General features: G+C 52.8%; 1 protein-coding gene across 6 annotated transcripts in view; it reads left to right on the top strand.

Moving 5' to 3' along the window:
- The window catches only part of NTRK3 (neurotrophic receptor tyrosine kinase 3), a 367,285-nt gene that overhangs the window by 61,358 nt on the left and 281,049 nt on the right, over positions 1–24,878 (top strand). For all 6 annotated transcript variants that reach the window (XM_032836989.1, XM_032836991.1, XM_032836990.1 and 3 more), the window contains 2 exons: positions 14,216–14,290; positions 14,958–15,029. In XM_032836989.1, coding sequence (XP_032692880.1) covers positions 14,216–14,290; positions 14,958–15,029 — 147 coding nt within the window. The remainder of the gene's footprint in view (positions 1–14,215; positions 14,291–14,957; positions 15,030–24,878) is intronic.

Raw genomic sequence — 24,878 nt, 5'->3', positions numbered from 1 at the left:
TGAGAGTCTCCGGGAGCACAGGATGAGCACGGGGAGGAGGAGGGGACCCAAGGCAATAGCATGTGGCGGATTCTGTTGTCAAGGAATTGACGCTCTTCTGAGTGAAGCCAGGCATGGAGTGCCGGGATGCAGAGGTGACAGGGTCGCATTCGTATACCAGCGAGGACACAGGAGTCATGCACCATGACCGGAGGATGAAGCTGGTTGGCTGACGGCCGCAGGTGGGTGAGGGCGGTTTGCTGAAAGCCTGGCGGAGGGAGGAGGAGGATATGGCTGTCGGAACCCCTGGGTGTGCTGCTCTGCAAACCCCTGGGTGCCCTGGGGCTGGCAGGGAAAGGCGGTGGCTCCGAGGAAGCCAGAGGAACCCTCCCTGCAGCGAGGGCTTTGTGTGTGCAACTTGCAAAGAGCAGGCGGTGGGGACGGACAGGAAGAGGGTCTCGCACTACAGTCACGTCACCGCCTCGCCCTGCTATGTCATTCTGTCTGCTCTGTAGGCCCCGGTTCCCAACCTCAGACCCTGCACAGTCCAGGGACAGCGTGCAAAGAAAAACTCTCTTCTTTTTCTCTACTCCCGAAGCCTCTCTTCTGGCCACCAAATGTGTGACCTGCCCCCATACCAACCAATTCTCTGGTTCTTTGCCGACACCGAGTGGGTGTCCTGTAATCCAGTTTGGTTCTGTCACTCTGGACTGGGAGTTAGTGTCAGACCCTGCAGCAAGGGCACAGTCCGGCAAGACTGCACCAGCCCCCAGATTGTCACCTGGGCTTCTGACCAACGCGCTAGAGGTCGAAGGTTCCCCGGACCCCCCCTTTGGGTTCAGTAATTTGCTAGAGTGGCTCACAGAACTCAGGACAATGGTGTACTCGATCGATTACCAGTTTATTATAAAAGAAGACAAGCCAGGAGCAGCGAGGTGGAAAGGATGCACGGGGCAAGGCTTGGGGGAAAGGCGCGGCAGTCCCAGGCCATTTCAGTCACTGTCCCCGCCCCCCAGTGCCTCCATGTTTTTACAAACCGGAAGTTCTCTGAACCCTGTTGTTTGGGATTTCTATGGAGGCTTCTTTATGGGCGTGTAATTGATGAGATCCTGGCCGTTGGTGAGGAAGTTAGCCTCCAGTCGGATGGAGCTGACCGTTTGGACCCTGTGGTTATGGTTGGTTCCCCTGGCTCCCAGCCCCCAGCCTGAGGCTATCCAGGAGCCCCCAAACACTGGTCACCTTATTAGCAGACAGAAAGACACTTACCACCTTGGACATTGCAAGGGTTTTAGGAGCTACGTGCTAGGAAAGGAGAGCAGAGACCAAATGTATTTCTTACTATGTCACACTGCTTTTGTTTTTCGAGGGGAAATCAACACAGGGTTAGCTCTAGGGTATCCCAAGCAACATGCTAGATCTTTTACAAACTCTGTTTCAGTTCATCTTTGTGATGCTTCCATGAAACCGGCATCACTGTCTCGACTTTATAGATGAAGAAACTGAGGCCTGACAGGCGGGCTTCTCTGCTGACGACAGCACACCTCCCTGACGCTGCTCTATGTTTTGTCTTCCATGACAGCGGGATGGGGCGGGTGTAGGGAGGAAGGGAGAGAGAGTCTTCAAAGCCACTCGGGCAGGTCCTAGCAGCAAGTCCCCTTCCTCTCTGCTTCTGGATTGGAGCCTCAGGGAGGCATTTCAGTGGTGCGAGGGGTGGGGCACAGGTAGAGAAGAGTGACTTCTGTCCTCAAAGTGTCCATGGCTCTTTACATAGACCCTTTCCTTCGGTGATAGGCTTTCCCACAGCATGAAGCCTTCCTTAAGAAAGTTTGGATTGGAGCGCTAGGCATCCATTAGCCACTGGGTGTTGTTAGCCTTGAGCCTATGAAGGACACGTTCAAGGTCATCATTGAGAATATAGAGCCCCAAGCAAGGTAGAGCTCATAGGCTGGAAACCGAAAAGTTTGGTATAAGGGGGTTATGTCTTTCCGGGCACGAGGCTCTCTCCAATGGGGCAAGTGAGTTAACTAGGAATATCTTGGAGGAGGGATTGGCAGGTCTTGAATCTAAGAAAGAACGAGAGCCAGAGAGAGATGTCAAGCCGTTTCTCAGATGGATGTGCTTAATAGATGGCACTCCCGTGGTCTCTTCCTGTCCTGTGCCCATGGCAGACATCACTAGTCAATCATAGCTCTGTCTGCTCATCCACTGATTCCTTCTAAACACAGCCAACTGTGTGAGCCATCGCAAGCCCCTGGTGTTGCACATCCTTTGAAATGTGCGCAGCAGCTCTGCCGCGATGCTTCAAATCAGGGAGGACTCAGAAGAGGTAGTTTGGGAGAATCCGGGAGGTGAGAACGAGCTGTCTGTCCATGCTTGCTCTCGGGGAGCCCAGGGGAATGCGTGGGGTGGGAACAGGAACTACAGGAGAGGGGGAGAGGTGGGGCGTCCCGGGTAGAGCTGAACTGGAAATAATCTCTAATTAGGCAGTAATTGAAGTCATGTGAATAGAGAGATGCCTTCCAAGAGAGGGAGGATATGGGGAGAAGAACAGACGGCTTACGGCCGGAGGGAAGGAAACTGCTCACCAAGCCAAAGCGAGGAAGAGAAAAATTAACAGGAGAAAAAGCCGAGTTCCTTCACCGAGTGAGGGAGACCATCTCTCCAGCCCCCTACATGGAAACCTCTGGAACCTTAAGGAACTCCGGGGCGGGTCTGCTTCCAGATTACAAGGGCTCATGCTGTTAATGCCTTCCCTGCTGGGCTCAGTTGCAAGCCAGTGTCCCTTCCAGCGCTGACGTTTTGAACGGTGCCTCCTCCCTTCCCGCAGCCTCCCACTCTGCAGGCCTTTCCCAGGCCACCCCTCTGCCCCATCCTGCCCTCCTCTCTTCTGCTCCGTGCCTTGCTCACATTCTGGTGTGCTGTGCCTGGAGCGCGAGGCACCACCAGTGTGATCTCGTCTTTCTGATGGTCACCTTGACAAATAGCTCTGACACCCTCCGGGTCCGGAGATAATCATTCCTGCAAAGTCAAGGACTCCCTCCTGTCCAGGGGACCTAGAATTACCCTCGAAGGATGAAAATGCCCCGGGCCTTGGAGCGACTTTTCCGCATTAACTTGGAGGCAGAGTTGCAGTGAGGAAATCTACCCTTTTAATAGGGGAGAATATTGCCCTCATAAGTCTTTATGCAGTGTACTTGAGCTCAATGCTCACTTGCTGGTTCGCCTTTATAACTTCCATATTGAGTGAATTAAGTCCTCCATGTGGGTAGTTATTAAAGAAGTGATAAGTGCTTTATAATTCAGTAAAGGGTGGCCTGGCCATTTCATATTTTCCTAAGGAAATTGGCCACCCAAAGGGCAGCGTTCTCAGGACCCTTGGGGCCAGCTGATTTTAGGCAAAGTGTTTGCTCTATTGGATTACTTTCAAGCCAGCTGCTCTGGCCTGGACCAGACTCTCCTTCTCGCTCAGACTTTCTCCTCCAAGGCCCGTTGGGGAGAAAGGGTCAAAGTCAACGTGTCTCTCCCTGCCTCCGGCTGTTTCTTCGGTTCATCAAAGACTTCTTCTTTCTTTCCTAGTTCAAAGCTGACTTGTCTGGTCAGGATTGGAGGTTTTATGATCAATGCAGTTTGACTCTCATCTGCAGACAAGAGGAGAGTGTCTCTTAGGGGCCATGGAGTTCTGACCCACCCCCCACTCCCTATACCCCCAACCCCATGGACATAGCTTACTTATTTATACCTTAGTCTCTTCAAATGGTTGGAGAAAATGCCGGTCCCGTCACGACCTCAGTAATTAGAGGGTTTTTGCAACGTGCTACAAGGTCCTCAGGTCCTGAGGAAGAAAAGTCCTTTATTCATTCGTTCATTCGAATTTTCTCTTCTGTTCAGGGAACTGGGCCGAGTCTTGTGGACACTCAGCACGTACATGAGGGAATGACAGATTGAGCCAAGTGGCATAAAGGAACTCTCTAGACCAGCATTTCTCAGCCTTGGCACGGTTGTCATTTTGGGCCAGATCATTCTTTGTTCCGAGGAGGCTGTCCCTGTCCTGTGTTGTAGGATTTTTAGTAACATCCTTGACCTCTACCCACTAGACCTTCCCAGTCGTGACAATCAAAAAAGCCCTCAGTCATGGCCAGATGTCCTCTGGGGGACAGAATCTGCCCTTGGCTTTTGAGAACACTTGATCTGGAGGAAGGTTATAGAGAATGACTGTGGCTAGTTTGGTCAGGAGAGGCCTCTCCGAGGAGATGACATTTAAGGAGAATCCATGTGCTTTTAAGGGCAAAACCAAGTGCCAGGGCCCTGAGAGAAGGGGGAGAGCTTGGTGTTTTGGAGAATGGGAAGGAGGCCATTGAGACGAAAGCCGGGTGAACAGGGTCGGTTCGTTAGAGCTGAGGCAGGAGACGCCAGAGCCAGACATGCGGGACCTCACTCCCGTGGTAGAGGCTGGAGTTCTTCATAAGGGTGGGAAGAGCTCCTGGAAGCTTGATTTTGGAGGGTGGGTGCCGTAGGGAGGAGGGCGTGATTAGATTTATGTTATAAAAAATTCATTCCGGCTTCTGAATGAAGGACCGGTTTTCAGTCAGGCCAGAGTGGCAGCAGTGGTCCCGTCTTGGAGGCAGTGGCCTTTTGGGAGAGGTCACGATGGGCTGGGCCCAGGTGATGCTGTGGGGAGGGGACAGAGCTGGTGTCTCTGTGGAGACAGAGACGGACAGCTCAGGTGTGGGTATTGCGGGAGGGGAGGGAGCACTTAGTGCTGAAGCTTGGCTTCGACGCCCGGGTGACACCGGTGCCGTTTATTGGGACGGAGAGGAAAGCCAAGCGCTGGTGTTGGACCTACTGATCTGTCCGGAGCTCAGCGGGCAGGTCTGACCGGAGACACAGCTTTGGACGCTCTGGGCGTGTAAGGTGTTGTTCAGAGCCAGCATGTGGGCGAGATCACCAGGGCGTGGCCGGGAAAAGGTGTCCCAGCGGAAGACCTGGGAGATACCGACATTTAGGGTTCAGACAAAGCATATGGACCCTGCAGAGGAGACTGAGAAGTAGTAGCCAGGGGAGTAGAAGGAATCCCAGGAGACGGTCAAGTTCAGGAATCCGTAAAGAGAATGTTTCAAGAAAGAGCGAGTGGTTAACCAGGTAAAATGCCCCCGAGAGACGGAGTAACAGGGTCGCAGAGCAGTCTGGGAAGTTTGCCAGGATGGGCAACACCGGCGACCTTGGCAGGCAGTTACCCTAGAGCAGCCAGGACCGAAGACTAATTGGGTTGGAGAATTCAAGGGAGGTGAGGAAGGAAGTCAGGCTTGCAGGGGGAGATAGATCCTCTTGAAAACGTGGGCCACGGAGAGATGTCGCGACATGAGTCAGTCACCGGAGGAGGGTGTGGTGGGAAGGAGATTTTCCTTTTAAAGGGGCTTTTCTAGAACATGTCCATATGCTGAGGGGAAAATCTAGTAGAGAGAAAGTGAGAGTCCAGACAAGAGAGGAAGAAAAAAGATGAATGAGTCCTTGAGAAGGTGAGAGGGGTCGAGGGAGGGGGGAGGTCCCTGCGGGAGGCTGATGGGGTGCTGGGTGGGTAAGTTCTGCCGTCCATCACCTTGAGCATTCTGTAATGTGTGCGTTCATCCATTCATTCCCTCCGATGTCACTGAGCATTTGTGTGGCACTGGGCACGCATGCTTCTGGTCCGGGCCCTCCGAGACCTCCCGATCTGCTGAAAGCCATCGTCACGTGGGCAAGGGAAGGATGGAGATGGTGTGCCCAGGGGCCAGTAGCATGCCCGTCTCATCTCCTTCTCTGTTCAGCAAGAGGAGGCCCCGCCCACTTCCCCACTCCTGACACTGAGCATCAGCAGCAGACCTGAGATCTGGTCCATGAGCCTCCCCAGACCTCTGGGATCACCATTTGTGGGCCCCATAGTGAGTCCCCAGGATACCCATCCCTGCTTGGGATGTTGAATGAGGTGCCCTGGGCCACATCCCTCTTCGGGGAACAAATTCAAGGTGCTCGTGGGGTCCGACCAGGCCTCTGGGCTGCTCCAAGGGCCCAGAGTGAGGACCGTGCCAGCACCAAGCATAGAAAGCCTTGGGTGTGAGGGGGGACTTGGAGGTGGCCGCTTAGCCCCAACCTGTGTGGGATCCCAAGTACACACTTATCCTGGGGTACCTGCCCTTCTTCGTGATTCTGGAGGTGAGCGAGTGGTGAGTAAGACAGATATGATCTCTGTTCTCATGCGTCATAGTTCTTGCCTATAGACACTGACGACAGACACATAATCAAATAATCAAATAAGACAATTACAGATGGTTATTAAGGGCTGTGAAGGACATGAATGGGGCTTGTGCCAGAGAGCAGCTGGAGGGAAAGGGTGGGGGTGTGTGTGCTCATATAGGGGTCAGAGCAGGCGTCTCTGAGAAGGTGACCTTTGCAGGGAGCCCTGAGGGCTTAAAAGGAGCCAGTCCAAGTGTTTGATGAAGTTCTGGTTGGAAATAAGTCTGGTGTGTTTAAAGACAGGCAGGAGAGCGTGTCGGGGGTGCAGAAAACAAGCAGGTGTTAAGAGAAGGGGCCATAGGACCAGCCAGAGGCCAGTGTGTGCAGGACCTCGTGGGCCCTGGCACAGTGTCCCGATTTTATTGTAAGGACCGTGGGAAGCAGGTGGAGGGTTTTCAGCAAGGGAGAGTTGAGCGGGCAGGTGTAGAGACTCTTGATGGGGAAGAGTGCCAGCAGGGGGCCCAGTGAGGAGGCAGGGGTGGCTTGCAGGTTAGAGGTGGCCACGGCTCTGGTGCTGACGCGTGGGCGTGCTGGGGTCACCAGCCCATGCCCACCTGCCTGCCTAGCCATGGTGCAAATGAAGGGCAGCTGTTAGACCGGCGAGGGGCTGGCCGGTCTGGTCCCAGGTAGGGGGCCAAGCAGCACAGCCCGGGCTCCCTGTGAACTGGCCAAGTCCCCGAGGAAATCTCACTCCTGGGAGTCAGGCCTTTTCTTATCAGAGTAGAGAGGGGGGTGTGCCCTTGATCTTTTGTCTGTTAGCAGACGGAGCATCTCAGCACCTGAGGAGCACAGGTGTGTGCACAAATGCTCCCTGTTCCTGGCATGAGCTTTGGAATTGATCAGGAAGCTGACACAGATGCTGTCGTTTCCCATCTGTTCACTGCACGATGCGAATGTTCCTTTCTGCCGTCCCGGGGGTCCCAGATGCGGGGCTGGTTCTACGTGGTCCTTGGTGTGCAGCTGCTTGGAGAGCTGGTGTGCTAATGTGCTGGCATGCGGGGCTGTCAGCCGAAGAAGGCTCCCCAGGCTCGCAGGTCCAGCTCCCCAGGCATCTTGGATCCCCCCTGACAGCTGTCAAGGGAGAGAGAGCCGGGTGACTTGGCTGGTGTGACCCAGTACGGCTTTTCCCCAGCGCCCCCCCCTCCCCCCCGGTGCCTCAGTTCCGTGGAGCTGTTGCCCCAGACGGTTTGTATATAATGCTAAACATATCAGATAATTGAAAGCTAACGCTTCTGTCTGGATCACTAGACATAATATGCCTGGATAACAAATCAATTTCCTTATGGCCCTACAAGGCTTCGAAGTCAAGTGCATGCCACATTCGTCGTATACGTGTGTGCGCGTGCACGCAGACGGGCGCTCCGGCGTGTGCGTGCTCTGCTGCTGATTTGTTAAGAAACGGAATCCCAGGCTAGTCTCCGCAGGTACTCAGCTCCGTGCTTCAGGTCAGGCCTCCGTCCTAGAATCGGGGTTCAGGTGAGAAGGGGATAGGAGCCTCAGGTCTGATGGGGAGGTGTCTGGAGAGAGGGGGCATCTGTGTACAGCCGTGTTAGCTGAAGCTCTTGTGTTGTGTGTTGGAGTGGAACATCTGAGAAATGCCCGTTTCCACTGCCTCCTGCCAGGATGCGCCTCTAAGAATAGATGTATGGATCGTAATATTAGTGGTGTATGCTGAGGCCAGGAAAATGTGAATTATAACTACACCTCTAAGAATTTAAGAATACTTTGCTTATCCCTCCACCTTTATTACCCAGAAAGGGGATTAGAAACAAAGAAGACAAGGATGGATATCTACCTGTTTGTGTGCATGTTTACGTTCTCTTAGATCTTTCATCAGATTCTATTTACTTTTACTTCCACGATTCCAGCAGAATGGTGGAATTTGCTATTTCTCACTCTGGTGTGATGGGTCAGCACTGACTCGAGGGCTAAGACATTGCCTCCTCTAATCCTCATACCATCTGGATTTCCTGTAAGGACGCTGAGGACAAGAGAGCTTCGAGAGCAGCTGACCCAGGGGCATCCAGCTTTCAGGGGCCAGAGCTTGGTGTCTGCTCCTGGTAGGCCTGCCTCCAGGGCACCCACGCTTTTAGCCTCTGTGCTCGCAGGGGCTACCGAGCGCCCTGGTCGCAGCACATTGCAAGGGAGGAAAGGCCGTGGGGGCTGATGGCCCCCAACCCGATAGCACAGGAAGAGCCATGACGCTGCTGAAAATGGGCACAATAACCATTAGAATTTAAGAGTCACATCAGAGGAGGGCCATTTGGGTCGGGATGCACATTCTGCCTGCTTCAGGAGCCTGGGAGGGCGTCCCTGGGTGATACAGCTCGGCAGGCTAGTTCGCTTGGTCATGATGATCCAAGATTATCAAGGCATGTAAGTCACGTTCTGTCTACTCTGCTTAAAAAGGCAAGGAGGTGTGTAATGCATTTTAGGAGGAAAAAGAAACAGCTAGCAAGGAAGTTGAACATGCAAAGGTTTTGCATTTAAATTTAGTTGTCTGGAAAATTCGGTTATGAAGAACAGCTCATTAATAGCAGTGAGAAGTCAGAGCGAAAATGACGGTGATCTCACAGCAAAGGAGGAGGGAGGAAAGGTTGCAGACCTGGCCAGCCATGGGTAAGGGAAGGAAGGATGCTCGCTGGTCCCACCAACCAATGTTCTGTCTTGCCGAATGTCCCTGCGACGAGGAACGTTCTGTTGGGTGAGGGGAGACACCTGTCTTGCCCTTCTCGTGGGCCTTCCCGTCAACTTCAGTCCCCTGGTGATGGAAGGGGGTGGATGTCTCAGTGTTCTAGAGTTTTCTATGTATAGGACTTAAATATTGGAGTTATAAACAACTCTTAAACATATCCACATGACATGTTTTTAATTAAAATATGGACCACACAGTCTGTACCATCTCATTTTTATAGGCTTGGAGATTGCCAATTCATTTCCATATTGGCTCCAGCCAAACAGAAGGAGGAAGAAAGCGATGGTACAAAAGCACAGTCGAATTTATTCTAGTACAAAGGATTTTTATCTCTTCCCTGGATGTTTTAATTAATATTTCACTTGTGCTCTAGCTCATCCCTGGAATGGGTGGGGAAGCAGCGATCTGTGATTCCAGGACCGGGTCCTGTCGTTGGGAGTCACTGCGAGTGGCTTCATTTCTGGTGGTTTTCCTCCTGCTCCCGAAGACGCTGGGCACAGGCAGGGTCCCTCGGCTCCCGCACACCTCGGCCCACCTGACAGCGGCGTGTTCTTTGACCACAGAGGCTCACCTAGACCCCACTGAGATTTTCGGAGATGTAGCCCGAAGCCAGGCTCTGGCTTGGTGGCTCAACGTTGCCGTGAATTAAGCCTCCCTTCCTCCCGCCTCTCTGGAAAAGTGCGGCACATTTGCTCTTGGTGAAGAGTTGTGATTCCGGGAAGGGCAGTGGTCAGAGGGGAGGGACGGGGCACAGAGTTAACTCCTTGGATGGGGCAGTTCCCGTTGCGAAGCAGGAGTAAGCCATGTGGAAGAGGAACTCTCAGTGGGGGTGGGGGTGGGGGTGGGGGTGGCAGTGGGGCCTCTTGACAGTGGGTTCCAGCCAAGCTGGGCGGGAGGAGAACATTATTGCTTCTGGGATGTGTAACCTGGCTTGGCCCATGGTCCAGTGCACCAAAGAGCCCCTCGTTTCCTCTCAAGGAATGCCCTTGACTTGTCGGGGGGTCTGGGATAGCTTTTGATGTTCTCCTCTCACCTGGACCCAGGGACCTATAGAGGCAGGTTTTTTGGTTTTGGGCTGGTGCCTCTTAGGGTTTGCTGCAAAGCAGTCATTTTTTAAAAAAAAGATTAAAAAATAATTTATTTGAGGAGAGAGAGAATGTGCACGAGTGGGGGGAGGGGCAGAGAGAGGGGGAAAGCCGACTTGACCCCAGCACCTGGAGCTTATGACCTGAGCCAAAGGCAGATGCTTTGCTAACTGAGCCCCCCACCCCAGGTGCCCCCAAAGCAGTCATTTTCAGAACTGTTGCTGTTTCAAGCCATGGAATGCAGTCTTCACTAGTCATCTTCAGGCATAATAAGCCTTACATGAGGCAGGGCTTCCCTACTGTGGACATTCTGGGCCAGTTATTGTCTGTTGTGGGGTCTGTCCTAGGCACCTGTGGATTTTTTTAGGAGCATCCCTGGCCTCTGCCCATGAGATGCCAGCATCCTTCCCTTCCTCCCAGCTGTGAGCACCAAAAACATCTGCAGACATTTCCCAGTGTCCCTTGGGGGGCAGGATGACCCCCTGCTGAGCGCCGCTGTCTGAGAGGTGACTCAGGTGGGGTGCTTCAGTCAGGATGGGAGCCTCCTGTCTGCCCCCGCCCCTCCCTGTTCCCGAGGAAAGCACGCAGACCGAGAACAAGAGTGCAGATCCCCGTGGGGCCGTGCTCTGTGCCCGAGCGGACGAATGTAGAATCTGGCAGCCCCACACGGACCTGAGCTCCCCGCATGGCTCTGAGCTCCTCTCCCACGGCGAGATGGGTTCCTCCCGGCACAGCCTGTGGTCCTGGAACGGGGGTGACCAGCAACGGCCCCCCACAGGGTTCACGTGCCGAACCTTCCTCTAAACAATGATCATCATCGATTGCTTTTGAAGTGACAACATTAAGTGCTCAGGGAAGACAGCCCCGACATCCAGAAAAGCTCAATAGAGGGAGAAACCACATGCTAGAGGTCAAGGTAACTACTGTTCACCACGAACAAAGGCAAACCAAACCTACGGTCATATTTATCCCATTTGTTATGTTTTTAGAGCCTGCCTTCCCCACTTAGACCTGTAGCACACAGCAGCCCACTGAGATCTCACAGCTGACCCCCAGGGCTGGTACCGAGCCACCGCTCGGTGAGTCACCGGCAGACTTGGCAGGTGGCCCGCCGATGTCATCAGCAAATGACAGGCTGCACCTTCGCCTCAGAAGCCGTCCTGGGCTGCCGGCTGTGCATTCCCCGAACCTGTTCCTCATTTCTGCTCGAGCAGTTTTCCTGGAGGTCATGAATGACAGACTTACTGCCCCTCCACGCGCCTGCCACATGGAGTTTTTATCAATGATTGCTGAGAAATGACAACTTCCAGCAGAACCGCGATGCCATTTTTAGCTCGAAAACTGAGAAAAGACTGCTCAGTTTCTGCAAAGCACAGGGTTAAAAATAACCGTCCCGGCTCGCGCTCCCTGAGGACTTACTATGTGTCCCGAGCTGCCGTTCTGTCCGGGCTTTTTAACGGGGCCTTTCAAGTCTCGCGTCACTCTTACCCTGGGGGGGGGGGTATTTTATTAGCCCATCTGACGGATGAGGAAACTGAGGCATAGACAGGTGATGTCCCCTGGACGGGGTCACACGTGGACAAAGGTAGCGACGGGGCCAGGATGTGCGTCCTGGAAGCCTGGCTGGAGGCGGCGGGGAGGGGGCCCGGCTGGCAAGTTTCTTCTATAAAAGGCGGGTCTCTGCCGCGCTGCCTAAGCTCAGCTCCGTCCTTGTCCAACAAGAGCAGCTACAGACCAGTCACTGAATGGATATGAACACTGAAATTTGAATTTCATATAATTTTCGCATGTCACAAATTAGGATTCTGCTTTTGATTTTTTTTTTTTTAAATGTACAAACTATTCTTAGCCCTCAGGCTGTACAAAGACAGGTGGTGGACTGGATTTGGCCTGCAGAATGTAGCTTGTCGACTGGGCTCGGGAGAGCCCAGGCTCTTCACCGCGCCATGGCACAGCGGCTGTGCAAAGGCTCTTCCCCCCTGCGGGGAGCCTCAGACCCAACAGCGGAGGCAGGGGCCCGGGTCTTTTGACCAGGGAGCCTTTTGCACCAAAGAGTTCATTCATTGTCCCGCTGCGTCTCCAAGTGAGCCTACGTCGGACGGGCAGGTGTGGGGCCCTCAGGACACGAGGGCTAAGAACGGTAAACCGATACAATACACCGATGATTGACAACTCGGCCATAAATATAAACACGTTTACGGGCTTCTGATGGGGGCGAAGGAAAACAATTTCATTTACTTAAACAACTGATCGACGGCTGCTTGTCGGAAGCAGATCCTAGTCTGGGGCCGGGCTCCTGGGAATGCATGGTCGTCTGTAGGATAGCGTCATTCACTTGGTGGTTTGCCTGGACCGCTGGCCCAGTGAACACACGTGGGGGGCACTGGCGCAGGTCATTTTACTCCTCCTGGTATTCCTTGTCACCTGACGTGGTGCCAGGGGCCCTGCCCTGGCAGGACCAGACCGAGCAAACCGCCCTGGGGCTGAGAGGCTTCCAGGGAGAAGACTTTGGTCTTGGAATTCAGTCCCGACCTGGCCACCTGGTCCCTGTCCCCAGCAGATGCCAGTGTGTCTGGCTGCTCAGCGGGGGGCCCGAGAGAATGTAGAACAAAATGGGTTCTCCGCGTACCTTGTCACTGTGTTGCTTTGAAATGCTTCCAGGGGCCCTGGCCACCACCAGCCCGCGGCCTTCCTGGCTCTGGCTTCCCTCGGTGTCAGATGGAAGAGCCACAGGTGTGGTGGGGCCAAGGAGGGGGTGTCTGGGGAAGGCAGCTGCTGCTTTTCTGGCCTCAGTGTGCCTCGGATGGCTGCGTGGCAGGATGACTGAAGAGGGTACTTTGACATCCGTGGAGAGTGACCACCGATGATGGGAGTGTCGGGTCCCGGGAGGGCATGGTGGGCAGCAGAGGGCCTTCTCCTGAGGCCCCTGGGAGCTCTGTGGGATAGAGATGGGGAGGAGTGGTAACGTCTCACACAGCTCTGGAGTTGGGAAGGGCCTTAACAGATCAGTGGCCGGATAGTTATCAACCTGGGGACCCTAAGAGCTATAATGGAGGTTGTTTGTTTCTGGCATTTTGTCAATATCCAAAAAAAAAAAAAAAAAAAAAAAAAGAGCAGTAATCAAACCTAGGACAAGCCAGCTCTTCTGCTTATAGAACTTTTGAGTTCCTTTGCTCAGGGCCAGACCTGATTATCCACTGGGAGAGTTAGTGCTGGTTTATATCTGTTGATAAAAAGCTCTGGTGAATGGTGATTTATATTTTCGATCAATAAATCCTAGAAGAGAAATTAATTATTACTTAATAAGTGTATAGTGTCCCTGCTCAACACCAGCCTCCTTAAGCAGGAGGTGTCTTGGGAGAAAGCTCTAAACGGAGACCTTGTAACGGGAAGGAGAGAAGCTGCTGATCTAGTGAAACCCTTTCCCTTTGCAAATGAAGACACAAGGGGCCCAGAGAGGTCAGAGCTCTCGCTCAAAGCCTCTGGTTTTTGGGTCCCAGAGTTGAAGCCGGAGCTGGGATCCTAGGTCTCACCTTGCTTCTGTGACACCGTAGTGCCTCTCTGGTCCCCAGCCAGTCCCCTCCTTTCTGGACTTGGATCTGCCCAATCAAGCTATCTGTGTTCTTGAACTCCAGGCGGGTTGGGCTGTGGCCACCGGAACCAGGCGGTCAGTGTCTGGACCCTGGGGGCCCCTGAAGTGGGTGTGTGCTCCTTCTGAGCTTTTTCACTCAAAAACTATAGCCACCGTCAAGCTACCCTCCCGCTCTCCCTTTTCAAACCCACATCATTTGTGTTGCCTTCCTGGACTGCTGAGAAAATGAGCTGTCCTTAGGAAGTCCCCAAAAGGAAAACAAGAGCGAGTGGAAGGAAGCTGAGTTGTGAAGACCAAAGGGGAAGCTGGGTTTCGAGTCTTTAAAAAGGAGAGCTTTCTGGAGCAGAGAGGGGACATTAAATGTGGTCCCCGGGCCAGGTGCTCTGGGTCTCATGCCGATTGCCCCAGGTGGGTGGTACATGAGGCCCCTTGTGGAGGGAGAAACAGAGGCTTGGGGACACTTGGCCATGTGGCAGAAGGCCTGGCTTGCACGTGGGTGATCCAGGATTCGAGCCCAGGTCTCTGGCTCTAGAGACAGTACCTTTCCTGTGGACCCTGGCCGACCTGAACCCTGTCTTTCCTCCTCCCCTGCAGACACATAGAGAACTGGCGAGGTTTGCACACGCTGAATGCTGTGGACATGGAGCTCTACACCGGCCTCCAAAAGCTGTGAGTGCACCCGGCCACGGGAGGGGCCACAGGTGGTGGGTGGGGGGCGCCCGCTGTCCCTGGACTGCCCTGGGCACTTCCCTCCTCCATTCCTTTTTTAATCGAGCCAGTACCACCCACTTAGGGACTGCCCGGGGCTTCAAAGGCCACCCCCTCACTCTCCCTCATTTCCCCTCAGCCCAGAAGACTGGAGGGCTGTGTGGTCCCACCTGTAGTTAGGGATTCGGGGCAGGACCCGAACCCAGGCCTCTTGGCTAGTGATCTCACCTCAGACTCCTGGTTGACGAATGGTCCCCGTAGCCTGCAAAATCCCCCAGCCCACTCCTCCTCCTTTGGGATTTCAGCGCTAGTGGTTGTGGGGGGCTTAGGGTAGGGAAGGGAGTGGAGGCTGCAGCCCTGTAGCCGCTGGGCCCGATTCTTGAGCAGGAGCCCTGTTGCCAGGATGGGGAGAGGACAGCTGCCAGCTCATCCCAAACCCTCACCCAGGTCCCCATTGGGGGTGAGCCCAGATGCCGTCTGGGGGACACCCTGCAATGCTGATGATGGGGAACTGCGTTCAGTTCACCGGCCCAGCTGGCGGCCCATGACCTCCTGTGAGCCTCAACCCAGAGCAGATGTCCCTCAGCTCCGGAAGCCCTGCTGACCCTGTTTCTCTCTCTCTCTCCAGGACCATCAAGAACTCAGGACTTCGGAGCATCCAGCCCAGAGCCTTTGCCAAGAACCCCCACTTGCGCTACATGTGAGTAGACCTGGGTCCTGGGCTTCAGGGAGAGGGTGGGGGGGGCACACAGCAGGGAGGGCGCTGGGCAGTGGAGCCAGCTGGCCACCTGGGGTCTAGGCCTGGCTTCATCACTGTGTGCCGGGGCCTCAGACTTTGCCTCTTAAAAATGAGTGTTTGGGATTTGAGCATCTCTAGGGTTCCTGTCAGAAGGATGAGCCTAAACCAGGGCTTAGAGCCTCCTGACTCCCAGAGTTGTTCACTTTTCATTCGCGATTTTATGGGAATGTTAGTGGTGAGAAATCCCTCTCATCCAGGATGTGAATGCTACACCTCTGAGACCATTTTTGGGTCCCAAAGTGTGTGTCTATGTGCCGCTGTTTGTTGGGTACAGTTGGCAGAAGAGGGAAGGCTGGGCCGGACCAAGTGCCATGTCTGAGTAGGTTCTGGGTTCATTGGAGAGCGGGTCTGAGAATGGAGACCCCTTTACCTGAGGTCACACAGATTTGTTTGGGACAGATTCCAGGCCACATGGCTCCGGGTAGGATTCTTGTCTGCACATCTCTCCCCTACCCCCATCCCCTCCCTTCCATGTCTGATGGCGGAGGGGCCTCTTCAGGGTAGCACCTGTGGGGCAGACTCACATGAGCTCGCTGCTTTCTCTCCAGGCCTTGCTCTCCATGAGGACCGTGAGGTTCAGTGGGAGGACGGCCATGTCCTGGGGAGAATGTGGGCTTGAGAGGAAGCCGGGGGAGCTGGTCAGGGGAACGTCAACCCGCTGTGCTTGCTTTCTGGTCACCCCTTCTTCCAGGATGGTGGCCATCTTGGACATCCACTGGGCACCTTCCCTGAGAGAGGAGAGATTCTGCAGGGACCAGGTGGGGAAGGAGAGGAGGTCTGTTGTATTTGGGGTGAAAAAATGGAGCAATGATGTACTGGTGAGTCTTTCCTCTGTCCGTGTGACCGTTGTACTGGCTGAGGCACTCGGCCTTCGCCGTCGGAAGGACAGCCCGCTGGATGGGCCTCTCCTGTGAAGACGTGGAGACCCCTAGGAAAGCTCTCAGAAAGTAGCGGCAGGGGAGGGCGAGAGAGAAGGGCCTTCTGGAGGACTGTGGTGGGAGGAGTGGTTCTTTTTACGGGTCCTGGCCTCACCCGCTGTTCTCTGTGTGCTCTCAGGCTCAGTGCTTGGTGTGTGTGTGGGTTTGTGTGTGTGCGTGTGTGTGCATTTATCAGTATGGCCACCCTTCTTTGTGCTACACCTCCTTTCCTCCGTCTGGAAATGGCACACGCCATAAGGCCTTCGCCCAGGGCCCGAAGTCTCCGCTTCAGTCCTCCCTCCCAACTGTGTCATGCAGCGGTCGCCCCCATCTCCGCAAGGCGAGCGTCTGTGGTGAGTGTGTCCAGGTGTGTGTTCTCTGCAGCGGGAGGCGTGGCTGGGACCAGAGGAGGGCCTTGGACCAGATGTTCCAGGTGTTTATTTTATGGGGGGATTTGAATTTCAATGTAAAATACCCCGGGGGAAGACTCTTCTGACCTCTGAAGAGTCTTTCTTTTCATGCTGACTCATACGGAGTTCACAGAGCTAAGTGCCCTTGGCCCGTCAGGTGGGGACAGTGGAGTCTGGGGACCACATGTCCCCTGCGGAAGGGGCAGCCAGCTGATCACTGCTAGGTGGATGTGGGGCCTCGTGCTGCCAGACTTACTGTTCTTTCAAGAAGAGCTAAAGGTCTGGGGAAACCCCTCAAGTTTTAAATGCTTGGCAATGTAAAACAAAACCCTTCAACCCCATGGGCCAAATGAAACGGCTGCGTGGGCAGAATAGGACACATGGAAGGCCAGTTTGTGGGCTAGGGTCATGGGGGAGAGAAGCTGTCAGATGGGAGAAGCTCTGTCCCCTTTGCTCAAGGACAGTGGCTGGGTGCTTGTGACCTAGAGGCTTACAAGGCACTGTGTCACCCGCAGCTCTTGGGGAAGTCCAGGGGACTTTGAGATCCGTCATGTTTCTTTGGGTCGCAAAAGTGGGAGCAGGGATACATCTTGGGTTTCAGGTGTTTCTGAAATGGAATGTCCTGGAACATTCCCTTGACTTACCCTTGAAGTCCTAGAAGAAGGCTGTGACCCACATCTCCTTGGGATTGATCCAGGGTCTGGGGGCTGGTGGCAGTGACAGGTTGATGGGGCTTTGCGAGATTCTCAAGGTTTAGGGGGCCGAGGGGGGTCTGGTTGGAGTAGTTCTGTTGATGACTGTGAACTTGCCCGTGACCTCGGGCTCTGTCTTCTCCCGGAAGCATGGGCCAGCTTTTGCCAAAGTAGCTGCTGTTGGCAAGAAGGACGGTTTACTATCCATCTACCCCCAGTTTGGGCCTGGTTGTACATCAGGGGCCATTAGGATGCTCAGCTTGGAAGGAGAAATTCAGCACCTGTCCAGGGGCTCCCCTAGGCTCCGTGGGGTTTCCAGGGGAGCCTGAGGGTCACAGAGGAGCGAAGAGGTCAAGGGGTAAGCACTGGCTTCATCGATGGGTTTATTTATGAACTTCTCCCGCTTAACGAAGACACGCCCCCAATCCCAACAGAGTGAATTTCCCGGCAGCGTCAGGACATCTTTCTCCTGGCAAATGGGCCAGGTTTCTCTGCTCTCTCTCAGCCTCTTCTATTTCTGTCCTCTAAATGCGGTTACGAGTCTTCAGGCCCCAGCTGAGCAATCACAAGATGATCACTTACTCCAACACTAATTGCCAAACCCTGGCTTGGCGGCTTTTTCGTTTTTTTTGTTTTTTTTTTTTTTTTAGGGTGATGGCTGAGAAGGCTTTTCTTGTCCCCTCTGTACAGAATAAGAAGCAGGAAGTGAAATCATCACCCACTGTACTGGTGTCAGGTTGCCCGGATTGTTCTGATTGGCTCGGCTGTCCCCCACTTCTAAGCTGCTCTCGCATTACTCATGCCAGCTTCCTCCTCAGGCCAGAAAAGGAACCAGTGATGTTAAGGCCAAGTTGTCCGTCACGAAGGAGGCTGGGGACGAGGGCTGTTGTGTCCATCTTCAAGGTTTATGAGCGACGGACCCATCTTCTCTTGGCTGCTTTGGTGTTCTCTGTGCTTTATTGAGCATGAGAAAGAGAAGTTTTGATTCATACACAGCAAGGGAGAGCCTGTCTGAGAGACTGGAATCTCCTTGACCTTCAGATCCTTTCTTTGATCTTCAAGATTTTTGGATTAAGGATTCTTAAGGAGGATTTTCCAAGTGGATAATTGGAATCTCTATTTGCCAATCTGCAAAATGGGTGCCATAATGGGGCCCTCTTTGCAGAGGGGATGTGGGGAAGATGAAGTGACCAGAGGCAGATACAGCTCTTAGCCCAGTGCCCAGTAAATGGTCAGTGTTCAGAAATGGCAGTCGCTAATAATGACGGTAACTATCGTTGCGATTTGTGTGGATGATAATAGAACCAAAGATGGGGGGACCAGTTGGCCTGGATGATGATTCTGATCGTGACTTTATTCTGAAAGAATCATGGACTTGTTCTGCTGTGCTGTCTACCTCTCCGGCCTCTGGAATACTTCTCCCTGCAGTCTCTCATGTCTTCCTTCCTTGACTACCAAGAAGTGAACCCCGATGGATTCCCTGTTCTCTCCACGTAGTCCCCTTGCTCTAGAACCCTTCACAACAACGTAAGTTTCAGAAAGGACCCAAACAGTTCTGCCGACGAGCTTACCCTTTGTTTCCATCTGATTGGAGAGCTGAAGTTGGATTGTTTGCCGAATTTCCCAGCCCCACCTCTGCAGCTGGCTCATCTCTTTCCTTCCAGGGTTGGTTTTCTGTGGTGTTGGCTCACACGTGGGCCGGATCTCCACAGTCTGGGGTCCCCATAGGCAGAATGACACAGACAACTCTCTGTGAACTGTGCTAACATGGCGGCATGGTCTTTCCTCTGTAGAGCACGTCAGGGTTTTCTGAGTGCTTTCGCATACATTGTCTCTTTCCATTCTTGTTACCGTCCTGGTGGCGGAGTGTAGGAGGCAGCCCAGGAGGCAGGCCCAGAGATGCTCTGACTTGTAAGTAGCAGAAGTAGAACTTCCAGGAATCTTCCCACCATACCTCATGGACCAGAAGACACAGTATTTTCCACTGAGGCAATTAAAACATTTTTTTTTATTATGGTTAGAAAATTGCATGAAAAATGCTGCTATCAGGGCCCAGGTGGCTCAGTCAGTGAAGAGCCTCTTGATTTCAGGCTCAGGTCATGATCTCAGGGTCGTGACACCACGCCCTGAATCAGGCTCTGTGCTCAGCATGGAGTCTGCTTCAAATTCTCTCCCCCCTTCCGTTCTTCTGCCCCTCCTACCTCTAAGTAAATAAAGAAATAAAGTCTAAAAAATGCTGGTATCAGGAGAGAAGAAGGAAGGACTAGTGTTGATTGAGAACTTACTATGTGCCAAGGCCTGTGGCTGGTGTTTCTGCAAACATCTCTCCTCTCGGTAATTCTAGGTTAGGGTTCCTCAATCCCCATTCCATAGATGGGAACATTAAGGCTCAGAAATCATAACTGGCTTCCCCCGAGTTCACACAGCAGTTAGTGGAACAGCCGGGACCTGTGCTCTCATCCCTTGGCCTCTGAAGCCAGTGCACTGTTACGGTCCACATGTGTTTGTCCCTGTCTCTCTAGTTCTCCAACAAGAACTCCTTACGGGAGGGTTGGGAGTCTTTAAAGTTTCATTAGAGCCACTGTTTCCCCTGGGAATTTAGCGCCATCCATCCTCAAAGACCGCTCTTGAGAAAGCTCTGTTTAGTTTCTTCTCCCATTCAGGTCAAATCCTATAACAACAGTTACATTACAATGCGAGTATCTTTATCATAAAAGATTCTTAGCATTTGCCTATGGCGTGCTCATTTCCAAGAATATGCAGTGTGAGATTCCAGAAAGCCATAAGAATTTTTATTTAATCCCTTGGAGTTGTTGTGGTCAGATTTCTCTCGCATTCTATTTCTTGCTTTTTCTCCGAGAGCTCTGGATGCCACACCGTTACTCTGCTCTGTCGCGAGCAGAGGTCCGCTCATCTCCGGCTTGTGAGAGCCAGCCCGAGCTGACCTGTGTGGGAGTGTGATGGGGGCAGCAGGGGGAGAGTATCCTGATTTGAGCATGATTGTGTCCACTGTGTTATGCTCACAAGGAGAGAAAGTCAGCAGTCCTGCGCGGGTGAGGAGGAAGTGGCCGAGCCTTTACCATTGCAGGACTCGGCTGAGAAGGCAATACTTTCCTCTTGAGGTTATGGGGATGGAAGCATGACGACGCTGCTTTATTGTGTCTTGTAAATCACTGAGTGCTTTTTCTCCTTGAGATCACCCCCCATTCTGGGATGTAAGACAATGGGTAGATATGAGTAGATATTTTATCTACTAAAGGTAGACCTTTGCCTCTCCGCCTGCCCCTTCCCTCGGCATTGAGACTTTCTGCCAAGTTCTGAAGGGACTGGTGAGTGGCACACTTGTCCCCTCACTGCTTCTCCACATGGGCCCTTCCTCCTTTGTTCCACATGGAGGACTTAGCCACTGAGCACCGTGTAGTTAACAGTCAACGTGGGCTTTGGTGATAGAAAGGCCAGGCTTCGAGTCTCAGATCCTCTACGTCTTAGTGTGATAAGTTTCCCCATCTTACTTGGGCAAAATACCGAACGTCCATGAGTTTTGAAGGGACCGTAAGAGCTCCTACTTCAGAGGATTGTCCTGAGCCTCCACAAAGACGATGCTTAGAAAGTGCTGAGGACAGTGCTTTATGGAAAACTCCGTATATTTTTTCTCCTATTAATGACTTCTTCCCTGCTCTTTGGTTTCCGAGTCCCCAGAATTGTAGGGAATTAAAGCCGGAAGGGGATCTAGAGCTAACCCCGCCAAATTTACATTCCTGTCCCTGCTCCCATCCCTGCCTTTTAGATTCATATGCTAAAACACCTCCATTTTTTTTTTTTAAAGTTTATTTTATGTATTTATTTGACAGACAGAGATCACAAGTAGGCAGAGAGAGAGAGAGACAGGGGAGGGGGGAAGCAGGCTCTCCGCCGAGCAGGGAGCCCAATGCAGGGCTCGATCCCAGGACCCCGGGATCATGACCTGAGCCAAAGGCAGAGGCTTAACCCACTAAGCCACCCAGGCTCCCTGTTTGTTGTTTTTGTAAGTGGTACCATCCGCCAGATCACTCATGCCAAAACCTTACAAGTCGTTTTTGCCTTTTCTCTTCCCTTTGTCTGCCTTCCTCCGTCCTTCCATCAGTTAATTCAGAACCATCGGATATCTCGTACCCACTGCATCTCTTGTCCCTTCCCCCACCACACACCATCTTGGTCCTGGCCACCAGCTTGTCTTCTGGCTCTGGCTTTCTTACATTTTGTCCTCTACCTTTCATTCCCAACATCATTGCTGGAGTGGTATTTTAAACACATAAATCCGACTGTGTCACTCTGCTGCTCAAAGCCCTCCAATCAGATCCCCCGTTACTTACAATAAAAGCAAAACCCCTCGCCGTGGCCCCATACTCAGGCAGCTTGGGTTTTCATCTTTCTGTCTCGTGTCCCGGCGCTTTCCCCCTTGCTCTCCGCTGTAGCCTTATGAACCCTCTTTCAGTTCCTTGAATGTGCCATGCTCATTCTTCCCCTTGGAGGTTTTTACTTGCTGGTCTGCTGGACCCAGTTCTCTGCATGTTGGCTCCTTCTCATGGTTCTCTCTGATGGGACTGTCTTTTTAGCAAGGCCTGTCTGACCACCCGGCCTCAGTGGCCTTGCTTCTCCTCATGCAGCTGTCACCCAGTTACACCATGTGGCTGAACAGTGTCCCCGGCCCTTGTCACTATGGATTGTCTGGAATTATCTCCTTCACTTACTTGTTTGATTGTCCGGACCCTGTCCCGCCCCTAGAACGTCAGTTTCCCAAGAGCGGGGACTTCGTCTTGCTTGCCACTGTAGCCCCGCACAGAGAGCGATGCCTGTCCCGTGGCAAGTGGTCCGCAGTCATTTGTTGGCTATTTGTTGGCCTTCAGACTTGATCATTCTGTGGGTGAGAGGATGGATTTCTAGAGGAGAGAAGAATCCTGACCAAGTCTGCTGAGCTAGGACTAGAACTCAGGTCTTGGTCCTGTCAGCTTGACGTTCTTTCCACCGTATTGTCCTGTTGACCGTTCTTGGGTCCCGTCCGACCAGGCTCTGTGTGCGGCAGAAAACATTGCTGTTGTGTTTAAAGGAGAGGATATAGAGGCAAAGACTATATGCAAAGCGTTGACATTATAACGCTGATACTAGGAAACTTACAAGTCGTACGAATGCTCAGTCCTATCACAACACCACTCTGCGGCAGTATCACCTGAAAACGTGCGAGGAAAGCAACATGCTTCTTGGAGATATCTGCTCCTCCAGCCCTGACGGCTTAGAAGTTTCCTCAGACCTGGAGCCTGAGCTGTTGCCGCTAATGAAACCCCATCAGCCATTTTTTTTTTGAGAGAGAGACGGTGAGCATGTTCATAAGCTGGGAGGTGACAGAGACACAGAGAGAGAGAGGGAGAGGGAGAGAAGTGCAAGCAGACTCCATGCCCAGCGTGGAACCTGATACAGGGTGCAGGGCTTGGTGCAGAGCTCGATCTCACAGCCCTGAGATCCTGACCTGAGCCGAAATCAAGACTCAGATGCGTAACTGACTGAACCCCCCCAGGCACCCCTGGTTCTTTGGATGAGTAGTTGTGAGTACGGTGAGTATGTGCTCTTGTAGCCTACTGCCTGACTTTAAATTCTGGCTCCGTCCCAGACATCTGTCCACCGTGGGCAAGTTCTCACCCTACCTGGACCTCTGTGCCTTTGTCTCCTCACGTGGAAAACGGGGACAGTAGGGTTGTTAGCAAGATTCACTGGACTAACGTGTTTGAAGCGCTGAGAAGATCTGGTCTGGAAGAGGAGCCCGGTGACATGTTAGCCGCCGCCACTGTCCTTCTTCAGGTTACATGGTGACGGTCACCTTCCTGGGACGCAGCTGAATAAATACGGAGAGAAGTATGTACAAGACTCTCCTGCGTTCCTGTCCCTCAAAGTGCTGCAGGCGGTGGGGGTTTATCATGTACAAGACGTAGTTCCACCAGGGGCGTCTGGGTGGCTCAGTCCGTTGAAATCCGCCTCTTGGTTTTGGCTCGGGTCATGATCTTATGGTCGTGGGATCGAGCCCCGCATAGGGCTCCGCACTCTGCACAGAGTTTGCTTGGGATTCTCTCTCCCCCTCCCCCTGCGTGCTCATGCGTACACATGCTCTCTCTCTCATAAATAAATCTTAAGGAAAAAAAGTCTATTTGGGGAATATGAGATTTTGGTATAGTCAGGACAGTGGCTCCTAATCTTTTTTTTTTTTTTTTTTGAGACTCTGGTTAAAGCTATAAAATTTGTCCTCTGAAAACCCCCCCACCACAGACACACCATTTCTCATGCATTTTGGGGATTTATAGACTTCCTGTGGACCCTGAATTAAGGACCTGTCCAAGGATATTCTAGAAAGAGGTGTGTGGTCACTGTGATGTGTACTTTGTACCTAGCCGGTCACAGCTATTGGAAACTCCTAGAGTGACAAATGAGATTTATTTTACGATACATTTTTATAGGCATAAAAGAATGTCTTTGTAATTTATAATCTCCCTTGTGCTTAAGATAAGTGGGGAATAGACTGGGTATGGTATGGGGTTTCTTTTTGGGATGATGAAAAATGTTCCCAAACTGATTATGGTGATGGTTGTGCAACCCTGTGAAGATACCAGAAAACATGGAATTGGACAGTTCAAATGGGTGATTGTATGGTGTGTGAATTGCACATCAATAAAAGTGATGAACGCTCATCTTTGTGTGTGTGTGTGTGTGTGTGTGCATATATGGGGTGTGTGTGTGTGAGTGTGTGTCCCATGTCCCGCTCCAGCAGAAGCTCTTAGAGCTTGTGTGGGGTCTCCTGTGTCTCTTTGCCCTCGGCCACAGGATAGAGGTAGTGAATGTTCTAGATGGAGGCTGCTCCATTAGCCTGAGTCTCGCTGGGGAGAGGATGGGGCAAAGCCGCAGCTGACCTTCTGTGGACATGCAGGATGAGAGAGAAATAAACTTTTGCTGTAGGGAGACAAGAAACAGATAAGCCAGGGATGAGGGGGGCCGTCGCCCGCACGTGGGTGGGTGGGCTGCTGGGAGTGCGGACCTCTTAGTACATAGCGGTCATTCTCTTCCTCTCTGTTCTTCCTCAAGAAGGGGTCTCAGACACAAGAAGGGGATGCTGTTGTTGCGATGGCTTTGAACCTTCTCAAACTGATATGTATAAAGAAGTAAATCGGGCGTCCTGGTGACTCTTTATAAGAGATGGGGTGGTTCTTTGTGAGCCGACTCATACCTCTGACACTCTGCATAGAAAACTGACCCTCTCCAGTGTTCCAGGGCAAGGTGGCAGAGGGGCCGCTGACGCGGACTCTAAGTGTGACTGTCGAGCAGAGGGGGGCTGGAGTGCCTCAGAGGCTCCTGGAGCAGGCAGCGTTGGTGAGGCGGGGGGCTTGGATGGGTGGTCATGGGTGCTTATGGCACAGGGGCTGTCCCCTCAGTGAGGCAGTATAGCCCCTTCCTCACCTGGAATCCCTCCCAGAGCCGTTGAGACACATGTTCATGGTCCCAGGCTATGGGGTCTGGCCAGTGGGGCACCTGTGAGAGAGTTCCAGGGGAACAGGATTTGGAAACAGAGCCATTTGTCAGCGGAGTAGGGTTTTTGCAGATCTGAGGATCTGGGAACCCGAGTCAGGACTATATGCCTGAGTGTGCCTGGGTGGTGGCCAGGAGAGTAGGGGTTCTGAAGTTCAGGTTCACATGAGCGTGGGGAGTGGCTTA

The sequence above is a fragment of the Lontra canadensis genome, unplaced genomic scaffold (genome assembly GCF_010015895.1).
Source record: "Lontra canadensis isolate GAN:19392208 unplaced genomic scaffold, GSC_riverotter_1.0 scaffold94, whole genome shotgun sequence".
NCBI classification, from domain to species: Eukaryota; Metazoa; Chordata; class Mammalia; order Carnivora; family Mustelidae; genus Lontra; species Lontra canadensis.
The sequence above is the reverse complement of the archived record's forward strand: the minus strand, read 5'-3'. Positions and strand labels throughout refer to the sequence as shown.